General features: G+C 35.8%; 1 protein-coding gene across 2 annotated transcripts in view; it reads right to left on the reverse strand.

Annotated features, from left to right (window-relative positions):
- Nucleotides 1–719: 719 nt before the first annotated feature.
- Nucleotides 720–14,299, reverse strand: part of LOC131145174 (uncharacterized) — a 79,475-nt gene continuing 65,895 nt past the window's right edge. Inside the window, exons 3-5 of one of the 2 annotated variants that reach the window (XM_058094310.1) lie at nt 7,306–7,822; nt 6,262–6,298; nt 720–938 (exon numbers count right to left, since the gene is read on the reverse strand). In XM_058094310.1, the coding sequence (XP_057950293.1) occupies nt 899–938; nt 6,262–6,298; nt 7,306–7,822 (594 nt within the window). In that variant the 3' untranslated portion in view covers nt 720–898. Of the gene's footprint in view, nt 939–6,261; nt 6,299–7,098; nt 7,823–14,299 lie in introns of those variants that run through there. The other variant, XM_058094305.1, reaches the window with a different exon arrangement.

A 14,299-nucleotide genomic window follows, 5' to 3' on the forward strand; every position in this document is an offset into this window, starting at 1 on the left:
AGTTTGATAGATCAGGTCATGGTCAACCAGTTGACCCGGACCAGGTTCGGTCGACCAGAAGCGAAATGAACATGAGGTGCCCGTTGATAGAAGGTGCACATTTTGTGCATTTCGGTTCTATTTCATCCAAGAATCAATCTATTCACTTAGTCATACATATGTGAGTGTCCTAAGGTCATTTCAAGGTATTTTTTATTTATTTTAAGGACACCGAAAAAAATTTGGTGTCAGTCGACCAATGGTGTTCCCTAAGGTCTTTCCATTGTCTGTATAGATACCTAAAGTCCAACTAGGGTCGATTTGAGCATACCTACCTATCATGCATGATGCAAAATATTATAGGTCATAGGGGTACACAGTCCACAATTAAGTTTACATCCTAGAATGAAGAAATGAAATAATGAATAAAAATAATATACAAATCTTCATTCTTTGGCACGAATACCGCACACCATCATGATATGTCTTTCAACACGTCCACAGTATTGCTGTGGCTAGTGCTTATACTTTATAATAAGACTAGTGGAATAAGGAAACCTATACCCTTGGGTATTTAGTATTCCCTTCTTAATCACTATGTGACGACCTACTTAAATTTCACATTTTTTTTTTACAATAAATAATAAAATCAATATCACAAATCTCAGCTCAACAGATCATAATCCACTTGGACCCATGGGTACCAAGGATACATCAGAATACATAACAGAAGCCTAAGCAGCAGGAAACATACAATCATATACATCTCATTATACCATACATGACAATACCAGAGTTACTACAATCACTGTATATATATACACAACACCCAACCCAAAATGATGTCTTAGGGTCATCCCACAAAATACATCCGACCTTATCAAAACACTTACCCTTCTGGAAGGGCAGACCAATTGTACTAGATCAGCGAGGCTTTAACCGCTCTCCTATCAGGGCTCCTGAAATATTTACAAAATTTTGGGTGAGACATCTCTCAGTAAGGGAAATAAACTAATACTAGTGTGTGGCAACATGAGTATTCCGTGTAATACATATATCATATAAAAACATATTAAACAACTGTTATGTCATATCTAGGAAAACATATATATATCATTATAACATGACAGAACATACTGCATTTTCATAATCATATTTTATCTCATAAAATATAATACAAAATCATTCCTAGTAGGTTAGCTGACTATTATCATGTATTACCCCCACATGATTGGGTTGTGTGGCCCGAAGGCGGGTGTAGTAACCCGAAGAATAATAACATTTTAAATATTAAAGATGAAGAAAAATAGAAACAGAAACAGAAGGAGGCGCGTTCGTCGATGACATTACATTTTGGAGAATAATCATAATTTCAGAAAATTGCCAAACTTCGTTGACGGACACAGGGTTTCGTCAACGAAGGTCTTCAGAATTTCGTCGACGAACACAGGGTTTCGTCGATAAGAAAATACTAAGAGATGGTTCGAGCTGCTCTGAATTTCGCTGACGAACACAGGGTCTCGTCGACGAATTTTGTGAAGGGCTCGTCGACGAGGTGACGTGTCTCATCGACGAACCTAGCCCTATAAATAGTGGAAACTCAGGATATTTCTCATTTCTCACACCGCTCTCTCTCTCCTCTCTCTCTCTCTCTCTCTCCTATGACTCTCTCTCCCTTCTCTCTTCGTTTTCGACCCCACCAGTCGCCGAATCGACGATCTGAAACTACCACGACACTCCTAGCAGAGTTCTCTACGAGATTGCCGAAGCAGATCATCAGGAAAACGAAGTTGGATTTCATCCCAAATTTAGGGTAAGGACTTTTATCCAGTTTTTGACTTCCTGCCAGTTATAGGAAATGATGTAGGCAAGAAAATACTGATATTATGTTCTTGCGTATGTTGGTTTCAGGGTGTTTTGTAGGAGGCCCTGCGGGTGTTAGGCTTGTATTCCCTAGGGGCTTTTCAAAGTTAAAGTAAGGGAAATATGCTATGCTAGGCATTATTAACGTATGATACAATTTATTTAACTATGAAAATTATGTATTTAGTAAAGTGTGGCTTGTGAATATGAATATGATATGGGTATATGTTTTATGAATGCTAGTTTCATGATTTTACGAATTTCAGTACTATGATTTTATGGATTTTAGTACCATGATTACACAAATACCAGTATTATGAATATGCAGTTTCAATATTATGATTATGTATATGATAGTATTATGAATAAACAGTTCTCAGAATTATGCATGAATTACAGTACAGTTTATGCAGCATCATGGTTATTTTAGTTCTTTAGAATCATGGTAAATAAGATATATATATATATATATATATATATAGAAATATATTATATGATATCAAACCCTGTTAGACTTGCAGCTATAGAGCACGATACCGTTGTTATAGATACTATTTTACTTATTTAGTGCAACCACCTATTCAGATAATACATGGACTTGCAGCTATAGAGCACGATATCGTTGTTACAGATACTATGTTACTTATTTAGTGCAACCACCTATTCAGATAATACATGGTAAGGTCAACCACCTAGGCCCTTGAAGAGGTTAGGCTCCCCATCCAGATATGGGTTGAGATGGGCAGGTCGACTGACGAAATTCAGTGATTTATTCCTAGTTAGCCATCCAGAGTAAATCAAGCCTACGGGCCGCACAACCTTGTCATGAGGGGGGCCAGCCATGACACTTAGATAGCCACAGGGAACAGTTTCAGTTACTATTATATACGTACAGATTTACAGAATCAGGGTCCATACTTATGTATACTAGAATTACTTTGAACTATAAACTATAACACTGTTATGTTAAGCAACATGGAAAGGGGTGGTGTATTTTATTATTGGTACTGTACTTTGTATTCAGTTATTCATGTTTATATGAAAACAGATTTCATGATATATATATATAGTAGCTCATGTCACACACTAGTAATAACATGTTTCTCCTTACTGAGCGTTGGCTCATCCCAATGTTGATATATTTTTCAGGTGATCCAGGTAGGCGAGCAGATCAGGCTCGCAAATAAAGGGGCGTCTGTAGTGCCCTGTCAGCAGAGTGAGTACATTTTTGGGGAGTGTTTTTGTATATCTTAGTGTACTTGAAGGAATTTTTGAAAAACAGTTATATGTGTATATTTTGGGGAAAACATTTCTGAACTCTGGTATTGTATGTAATGATTTATGGTCATGTTACATGATTTTCGCTTCTTGCGGCATAGGTTTATGATTGAGTTTTCTTCAGTATGGTATCAGTGCATGCAAAATATTATAGTATAAAAAAAACCATTTAATAAAGTAGGTCATTACAGTGGGACCTGACAATGGTTGGCCGACCACTACCAAGTCAAAAGTACAATCTGTAAGTCTGATGGGTCTGCCTGACCTGGTCCGTACACCAGGAGCACTCACACACTTCTTAAAAACCACATCAACCATCCAATCTCACACTACTCCGTATAGCGACGTTAACACAGATATCATGATCACAAAGACCATGAACACATAGCAACGGTACCGTGCAAGTGTTAGCTTAGACCAAGCCAACCAAATTCTGATACCATATAACATATATTGAAACTGTGATACATGAATATTTCATATCATTAATTATCAAATCAATCATATCATTTTTCATATATATATATATATATATATATATATGTATATCATGAAAAATCTCGACCTATACGCCGATTTTCCTATTATAAAAATTCGTATCATAATCGCATTTCCATATAACAGTATTTCATAACATTTTATACTTATGCCACATTAACAGATTTTTCATATATTCAACATACCATCATTTTCAACAGTGTTTTTTCAAATATAAATCATATATATGAACATATTTACTTTCCTAAAATCAAATGTTATACATACATATATTTTCTCAAAAAGAACTAGTTTAATTTATCCTCTTACCCAGTTCCCGAAGAACTTCTAAGAAAATCTATCCCGCACCCACAGGGTACCCCGTTCAACACCCTGGAAATAGCATTCCCCAAAACTAAAGTTCAGTATTTCTACGCATATAATAATTCCTACAACTATCAATTAACCCAATACTAAGTAGAAAGTCTTACCCTGAATTTGGGATGGTTTCCACTTCAGCCCCACCGATGATCCGCTCCGGCAGACTTGCAAAGAACTTTCCTAGGAGTGTCGTGGTGGCTTCAGATCATCGAACCGGCAAAAATCTAATCCGAATTCGAAGAGAGAAGGAGGAGGGACCGAAGGGTAGGAGAGAGAAAAGATCTGCACAAAAAATTTCACTGAAGATGAACTTTAGGCCTATTTAAACAGCGGCATTCGTTGACGAGTCATGTCACCTCGTCAACAAGGTCAATACAAAATTCGTCAACGAACTCTTCCCTTCACCGACAAAATTAAGAAACCCCAAAATCATCCTCTCGGTATTTCCTTGTCGACGAGCCACGTCACCTCATTGACGAGCCCAATTATATTTTCGTCGACAAACACCAACCATTGTCGACGAGCTCTTGTTATACCCTCGTCGACGAGTCTCCTGTTTTCGTTGACGAGAAGCTGAAAAATTACTCAGGATTTATCCTTTCCAAAATGTAATGTCGTCGACGAAGTTGACTGTCTCCTTCTGTTTCCGGTTTCCATTTCCCTTTCTTTTTATTATTTAAATACCATTATTCTTCGGGTCGTTACACACTATCTTATTCCAATCATGTCAAAGAAAATAATTACCTCCTTGTAGGGTAAAGTAATCATCAACTATGACTTTACTACAATGTGAATTTAAAACCAATTTATAAAAAAAATATCTACGTGTCATAAAATTGCTGTGGCTAATTTTGAATACACAGTTATATTCTTTTTTCTTGATATAGCTCAATCCATTATTTAGAAACTTTAATATTCTAGGCCTATTTTACTGTAGATATGAATAGCACTACCAAGTAAGTTCCCATGAAAGATTTTTCTTTCCTAGACAGAACTTCAAAATTCACAGGAAAGATGGAGGGGTTACAATGGTCTCGCTTAAAATCCAATCTCCTGGACAGAATCTCCTTAGATGTACACATCCATACCCCACAACAAACAGTCCATTAATTTAATTAAGGCTTGTATAATCATGTATTTCAATATTGATGTACATGAAATAAAATACAATTTTTAACAACAATAAGCCTAATTAATAAAGACATATATTGGCATTTACATAAAAATTTAATAAATGCACAAATAATAATCACAATTATAGGCCACAAAAAATAATAATAAATGCATATATATGACATGCATTAAATATATATGCACAAGTTTTTATTTATTTATTTATTTTTTATTTTTTATTTATTTTATTTATTTTTTATTTTTTTGGTTTGTTAGAGCAGAAATGTTGATGACAAACTTAATCAAAGTAACCAAGCAGAGTATCTGATAGAGGAGAAGAGGGAGATTGGTGCAGGAAAAGAAGTAGGTTTATTTCCTGTTTTGGGTAAATTGCAATGTTGTTGCTCAAAGTTTAGTCCAATTGTACTTTAATCCCTAGTATTTCAATAATGACATTTCAACTCCTTGTCCTGCAATCAAATTGCAACTTAATCCTTGACCAATGACCACCATGAATCTGCCAACATACATAACAGATGCAAGAAACAAGCGGCAGAGCCTTGTACACGACTTTTTCTCCACTTCTATTAAGGCCTAAAAAATGAGTCTTTTAAATCAAACTTCTAAAAAAAAAAAAAACTAAACTCAAATAAGCAAAAAAGTAATTTAAAGGACTCGCAAGTTCCTTCCGAAAGCTAAAGCCAATTTAACGGTCAAGAATCACACAGTAATTTAATTGCAAATCTAAAGAGTTAAAATCAAAACACGAAGTTAAAGTGCCAGTTGTAAGTTGAAGGATCAATTATGTAATTTACCTTTTTCACTTTTTACCCCAAAAAATAAGATTAAGAAAAAGAAAAGAAAAAAAACAAAATTGACTTTGGAAGGATTCATTACAACCCATTACCAATAAGCAAAACAAGATAATTTTCCCACTCAGTTTTTCCTTCCACTCCTTTTTCCTATTCATGCCGAAAGTGAATGACTCATCATAAAAATTAATACTCTAATATCAAAATCAATTTCTTGAAAAATAATTTCATGCGATTTTAGAATAATAGAAACTAAGCAATATGGCATGGAGTTGACTCTGATACTACTAATGAAAGCATAATTTTAGAAACTACAAATCAACAATTGTTTACAAGCGAAAGAGAACAGTGATCTGACCTCCAGCCATAACTGCTCAAGTCTTCAATAAAGGGATCTGAAATAAGAAAGATAACTATGAGAAATAGAGACAGAGATTTGGGAATTATCTTTACTCTCACTGTGTTTCAGAAGAGTAGAATGAGTAGCATTTTTTGTCAATTCTATATCACTGTAAGTCAATGTATGACTTAATGGTTAATCACAGACCCTATTTATAGACTGGTCAAGACCCCATCCACTGAGAGATTTCCTCTCACATTTCCTACTATCAAGGGATTGTGAGTTTTCAAAATCTCTCACTTGAATTTCAAATCAGATTTAAAATCTTCCATTTGAATTTCAAACCGATGACTTAATCTTAGGAGACTTAGTCTTAGTATATCAAATAGTTACTGTAAAATCTCATCTCTCATATTTGATTTTTTGAATAAAATAATAATTATAATAATTTAGATAATAGTATTTTTAAATAAAACAATATATGTTATGTGTGCCACCAAAAAAAAGAAACATGTGCGCTAACATAATATGCATAAAATACTACATTAAAAACTTATTATAAATATTTTTTTAAGCATTGTCATGCTATCATAACTTACTATGTATTATGAGTACTACACCAAAGATAGTATAATTAAGAGCACTTATCATCATAGCTTATATATATTATGAATTTGCATGCATATTTATATGTCATGGTACATAATTATTTCAACCTTTTCTTCTGGAACCGTGCATGCCTAAGCTTAGAAACCTAGGAATGGAACTAGTTCTCGCCTTGGTCTGTAAAGATGCTCATGTTGTGTTACATGACAATTGTAATCCAACTCTCAACCTTCTTGCTTGAGGACAGTATTTCTTAATAATATGACCTTATCTTTAATAATAATAATAATGGAGAACTCTATTATTTCCTGTCCCACGAATCTTCTGAGTCTCCCGAACGAAAAATTTCCGGCATCAAGTAGAATAGTACTTTAACACAAGTTTTAATATAGAGAATAGGTTGAGATAGTTTCTCAAAACCAAACCAAATGAGCAGAAAGCAGAACAGGAGAGAACCAGATCCAATGGTGCAAATAAGAATGGCGAGCCACAAAGCTTCTGTAGAAATCACCGCATACAATCCGCTCATGAAAGCCACCAATGTTCCACAAAGTGCGGCAAGCAACAGTATGACGCTGCAACGAATTCGCCTGTCTAAAACCATGATGTCGTCTTCTTGTTCCCATATAAGGAGAAATACCACAACTATGGCAAAGCACACCGCCAAGGTATCTGCAACCAAAAATATATGCAGCATCGCCTGCTTTCCTAGGACCACGTGGCCCACGTGGGGAGGATTATTGTTGAAGCCGCCGGGTATTGTGAATGCAGCCGCAAAGGCTATGGTTGTGAGGAGTGCAGCAACCACTGACAAACTATTGGCCCTTTGTTTCAAGTACCCCATCAATATTTCTTCTGATTTTGATTTTTGGGATTCAGTGGTTTCCTCTCCACATAAATTCTCCCCCACAATGGGATTCTGTCGTTGTTGAGGGGCCTTTTGATGTAGGAATGACTTAAACAGCAAGAAATTCTGTAAATATGATAAAAGATCACTATAACGTATGCATACATTGCTTCACCCCTCACTGAGACACTATTGAAATTTTTTAGAACTTCTAGGCTTTGCCACATTAAAAAATCTAAGTAGAAGACTTACATTCATGAGTGGACTTAAAGACTCAATAAAACTAAGTTTTTTAGTTGTGATCACCCATATATATCAGACTCCCCAACGTTAATAAAAATTAAATTTATTATTTAATTGAAGAGGTATAGAGTGATCAAAAGAACAATATCCTTATTTTGATGAATTAGTCAAGTGTTTTAATTAAGTGTGCATTTAATAATATATCACGGGGCGAGGGAGTATATATATACCAAACAAACTTTGACGGTATAAAAAATATATATATTTGCAAAATATACTTATCTAAAAGTAGTTTGAAATTGTTTTTAAAAAATATTTTTTTAATAAGAACTTTAAAAAAATAATAATAATACAATTTCAAAAAATACTTTTTTAAAAAATAATAATAAAAATTAAAAAAATACTTTTCAAAATAAGTACTTGTTTAAGTGCAAATCAAACACTATTTATCGATACAAGTACTTAAATTATGTACTTTTTTAATAAATACTTAAATTAATCTCTATGATTTTACACATTTATTATATAAATTTTCATTTTATTTGAACCCATAAAATATTGAATAAGAGTTTAGTGAAGCCTATCCCGCTAATTGCCAAAGAACCACAACCTTCTGGCTGCGAACAATGAAAAAAACCATCAATGAAAATACAATAGAACACTTCCCAATCTAAAAACCATCATCACTCAGCTTTCAAACAAGTATAACATTCAAACAACTGAAATTAAGGCTAAATTGTGGATTTTTCGAGATTAAAAAAGCGCAGACAAAAGCAAGGAGAAAGTCACGAAAGTTAGAAAAGAAGTCAGGGATAGACAGGAAGACTGTATTGAACTTTTGCCAATAATTTACAAAAATTGAGAACGGACGGAGTCCACGGTTGCAATTGTGCAAAAATCCCATGAAAGCCAAAAATAACTCAAGGAATGATAGGGGATTTAATGATTCAGCCAACAAAGTCGTTAGACATGTTTTTTGGAAATGCATCTAGAGTGAATTTCAGCGACTGAAAAGGAGTGCTCCCTAAAAATTCTCTTGTTTCACTCTTTCCAGATCTCCTAACAAACCACCCCCATAATGGATGCTCTGAGGTTTTTCAGAAAACCTTTAAGAGACAAAATTCCAAATATCATAGAATGAACCGATCTAATACGGCATGACCATCTATAATTGCAGAAAACAGCATAAGGAGGTCCACACTTTTCTGCTAAACTGACAATGAATGAGAAGATGATAAACATTTTGAACATCCTTCTTGCAGAGGACACACTGGAGTCAAATTCCAACCTATTTTTTTAAGGTTATCTGAAGTCAGAATTCTGTTATTAATTGATAGCAAGCAAAAGACGTTGATCTTTGTCGAAATGAAAACGTTCCAAGGCTTGGTTGCTGATTTAAGACGGTTGTGGTGGGTGTGCTAGGCAAGAACTTTGTAAAAACTGACCACTGAAAAGCATTTAGAGGAGTTGAGATCCTAGGAGCACAAGTACTCCGAATTGCTTCTTCTAATCGGAACTTTATAAATCAAATTCAAAAGCTCCAACATTTGATTTGCCTCATTTCCTCTGCTTTGACGCTTAAACACCAAACACCAAAAGGAGTTATTATTATGAAACTGCAAGACATCTGCAATTTTTGTAAAGCCCCACAAATAATTATTTTAGAAGGATGGAGTGATTTCAAATATATATATATTAATAAATTAATTAGTTAATTGATTAATTAGATAAATTCATAAAATAGATTAACTAATAATAATAACAATTAAATGAATAAATGAGTAGTATTAGAATGAAAAGGAAAAAAAATAATTAAATAAGAATAAGATATATATATATGTAAAGTTATTATATATAATATTAAAATAATGTAATGGGTTGCATCAAATGCAATTTATGTGAAATTTGAAGCAGACAATCTGAAATTGAAGTGGATTTGAATTGGAAATTGAAATGGATTGGAATTGTTCAGCTTCTGGAACAATTGCATCTGTCTCCGCCATTCTCACGACAGCCACCCCCCCGCCCCCGCGAGCGAATTTCTCCATTTTCTATTTTCGTTTCCATCTCTCTCTCTCTCTCCTCATTTCTTGGTGGATTTTCGACTGATCGAGAAACCGAAGATACCGTTGGGTTCCTAACTCCGCCATCGACATTTCTATTGAAACAAATTTATCATAAGAGTGACGTAGGTACAATTCCTGTGGTAAGCTCAATTCTCACTTTTACCTCAATTTCTTGTAAATCTTTAGTCCAATTAACGATCAGACACCACCACGAAAATTCAGGGATGATTCTCTATAACTCTGATAAAACGGATTTCTCGTGAGATCGTCATAGGCATAACTCCAAAAATTAGGCTTAGGGGTTATTAAGAGGCTAATTATTGTAGATTTAGAAATGTTAAATATTTGACATTTCTAGGATTGCGTAAACGTTATATTTGGAGAAATACTGAAATTTTGTTAGGGTGAAATATTGGTTTTAGGATGTTGTGCTGGGGACGCTGCAGGTGCAGGACCTGATATTTTTTTGGAATTTCTCAGTAGTCAAGTAAGAGAATAAATTAAGTATGAATTTTTCATGAAAATACTTATTATTCTTCAGTATTTTATTTCAGAAATTATGTATGATATAAAATTATGTTTGGAAAATTTACTACTATTTATAGGGAATGTTTATATATATATTATCAGGGAAAATAGTTTAAATTGTGTGACATGGGTATAAAATCTTATGATTTATGTGATGGCAAAATGTTATATTTTCAGAACTTTCATGCTATTATTGTTTTCGGGAAATAGTTAAAACAATACATAAATTATATTTTTCGTAATTTATGTGAAACGGCGCAAGGACCGTAATTCATGTGAAATGGCGCAAGGGCCATAGTTTATATAAAATGGTGTAAGAGTCATTAATTTATATGATATAATATGAAATGTCAGTGCAAGTGCCGTAATGAAAGATATATTATTTTCATGAAAATATTATTATGTTAGATATTATGATGAAACGGTTATATTCAACATATGAAATACATTATATGATATCACTACCTGGATGGCTTAGTTTAGTTCAGTTCAGTAGCACGATACCATAGTTATATATGTATTCAAATTATGTTAGTGCTACCACATGCCGCAAGGGGCTGTAGGAGATTGGCAGTCGATGTGACTTCAATGCAGAGTTGTAGACATTCCCCTGACAGTCTGGACCAGGGTGGGACAAGTCCATCTTACTTACAGACTTATATTGATCTAGTATGGTCGGCCAACCAGTACTAGGTCTTGCATTCGGGCCGCACAACCTAATCATGTTGGAGTAATACATGACATCAACTAGCTATCCTTCTTGAAATTTATTTCACGTATTATACAGTGATAGAAGATGTTTTACATGTACAAATATATAACATGACATATATATTACTTTCAAATATGTTTATTCAATATTTATTAGACAGATTTCTCATATATGATTTATGTACAGTATATGCTTATGACACGTGAAATACCCAAGTTGTCACACACTGATATTAGTTTATTTCCATTATTGAGAGGTGTCTCGCCCCAGTTTTAAAATATTTCAGGGAATCCAAGTAAGGGAGCGAATAAAGCTCAGCAATGATAATGGTCGCCTGATGTACCCTACGAGAAGGGTAAGTCATTCCACTAGGGTCAGATGGATTTTGGGGGTAGTGATCCTAAGGAACTTTATGTTCATGTTGGGACATGTGTATTTGAATATGACAGATTTTTGTATAACTCTGATATTGTATTTGTTGGACTATTTGATATGTATATGATGTAGCCTTCCGCTGCTAAGGTGTCAGGTTCATATGAGAAGTTTATTTCCCAGCACCCATGGGCCTGGGTGGATTATGTATGTGGTATTTATGATTATTGGCACACTAATATGTGGAAGAAAAAATATTTGTGAAAAATAGACAAGTTGTTACAGTTTGGTATCAGAGCCTAAGTTATTAAGTTCTGTAAACTTTAGAGTGCAGCGGAAATAATACGAGAGTTTAGGTGAAAGGGTTTGAGGTTTGCTTTTGTAGTTTAGAAGCAGGACTACCGTGGTAGTTTCTGTGTCTTTCCTAGGGTGACGATATGAGAAAAGTCGTAATAAACTATTGTCGGGTTGTGTTTCTAAAGTGTAGGACTTAACCTTGAATAAAGGTAAAAATGACAAGATAGTGGTGTTATGGTTGATATGTAGATTGGGATCCCTAAGCTATATATGTTCTTGTCTTTCAGAATGGACCCAGGGGACAATAGTACAAACGCTGAGGGTGACGAAGCAGGACCCCCCAAATACCGTACTATGCAACGTGGCATAGCACGTTATGGCTGAGATCACTAGGAGCTTCAGGGAGAAGGGAGGCCCGTCTGTAGGTTCTAGGAGTGCGATTGAGAAATTTACGAAAATGAATCCTTCGACATTCTCAGGAGGGGTGGATCCAGCAGTTGCCGAGAACTAGATGCAGGAGATTGAGAAGATTTTGGCGATGTTGCAATGTATGGAGGAGCAACGGGTCCTTTTTGCTACATATAAATAGACAGGAGAGGTTGAGCGCTGGTGGATTGCTATGAAGCTCCTGGAACAGCAGAGGATGACACTAATAGCTATGACGTGAGATCGATTTAGAGAATTGTTTTTTGACAGATATTTTTCAGCTACTGTCAGAGAAGCCAGGGTGGAAGAGTTCTTGAATCTGAAGAAGGGACAACTGTCAGTCCAGCAATATACGACAAAGTTTTTAGAATTGTCTCGTTTCACCCCATTTATTATACCTGATGAAGCAAGAAAGGCGAGATAGTTTGAAAGAGGTCTGAGTCGTGAAATCTACAGACATGTTATGGTGTTGAAAATTCAGCATTTTGCTGAACTAGTAGATAGAGCCGCTTTGGCTGAGGCTAATGAGCCTAGGTGCTGAGGAGCAGAGACAGAAGAAGGGACCTACGCCTTTAGGTTTCCAGCAGGGGTCTAGGCATGGTTAGTGGAGGAGGAAACTATGGCAGATGACAGAGACATGAGGCTGGCGGTCGTGGGGTTCAAGTAGTGCAGTCTTACCCCGTTTGTCAGACTTGTGGGAAGATACACTTGGGAGAGTGTCGAGGAGGGGGTGTTGTCTGTTATCGTTGTGGTGGTTTAGGGCACATGGCATGAGATTGTTCTACACTAGCTGGTACTGCTCCTGCTCCCAAACAGTTCAAGGGAGGTTACCAGGCGTCTCGTGGAGGCCAGTAGAAGAATGTGGCTCCAGCGAGGGTGTATACATTGACGCCTAGTGATGCTGAGACCACACGCGACGTCGTGACAAGTACCTTTACTATTTTACTATATCAAGTTATTGTTTTATTTGATTTAAGTTTCATACACTCTTTTGTGTTTGCAGCCTATATTAAATTGTCTGGAAATGAGACACATTTGTTAGGGGTAGAGTTGGCAGTAGCTACACCAACTAGATTAGTGATGAAATGTCATAGGGTGTTCAAAGGTTATCTTATAGAAATCCAGGGTAGAGTGTTATCACCTGATCCAGTTGTGCTTGATATGCATGACTTTGATATAATACTGGTTATGGATTGGCTGGCGCTTGGCGGCGAACTATGCTAACATTGATTGTTATTGGAAGGAGGTGATTTTCAGACCACCTGACAAGCCAGAATTCAATTTTGTGGGGGTCGCAGGTGAGTTCCCCGCCTCAATTGGTGTTAACCATGCAAGTGAGAAGACTACTCCTGGATGGGTGTTAGGGGTTTATGGCTTTCGTGAAAGAGGTGTCAGAGAATGAGTTGAAGCTTAGCGGCACACCAGTGGTTAAAGAATTCCTAGATGTTTTTCTGAAAGAATTGTCAGGGTTGCCTCCCGACCGGGAGGTAGATTTCCCTATTGATCTACTTTCGGGGACGGAACAGATCTCTAAAGCTCTGTACCAAATGACTCCAGCAGAATTGGGAGAGCTGAAGAATAAATTGCAAGACTTGCTGGATAAGGGATTCATTCGACCCAGTGTATCGCCGTGGGGAGTTCCAATGTTGTTTGTAAAGAAGAAAGACGGGTCTATGAGGATATATATAGATTACAGAGAAATAAATAAGGTGACGATCAAGAACAGATATCCTCTACCCCGTATAGATAATTCATTTGATCAGCTCCAGGGTTCCCGAATGTATTCTAAGATTGACCTCAGGTCGGGCTATCATCAGGTAAAGGTAAAAGCAGAAGACATCTTGAAGACAGCCTTTAGGACCAGGTATGGGCATTATGAATTCCTTGTTATGCCTTTTGGTCTGACGAATACTCTAAATGTGTTTATGGATTTGATGAATAAAATCTTTCATCAATATT

The sequence above is a fragment of the Malania oleifera genome, chromosome 1 (assembly GCF_029873635.1).
Source record: "Malania oleifera isolate guangnan ecotype guangnan chromosome 1, ASM2987363v1, whole genome shotgun sequence".
NCBI lineage: Eukaryota > Viridiplantae > Streptophyta > Magnoliopsida > Santalales > Ximeniaceae > Malania > Malania oleifera.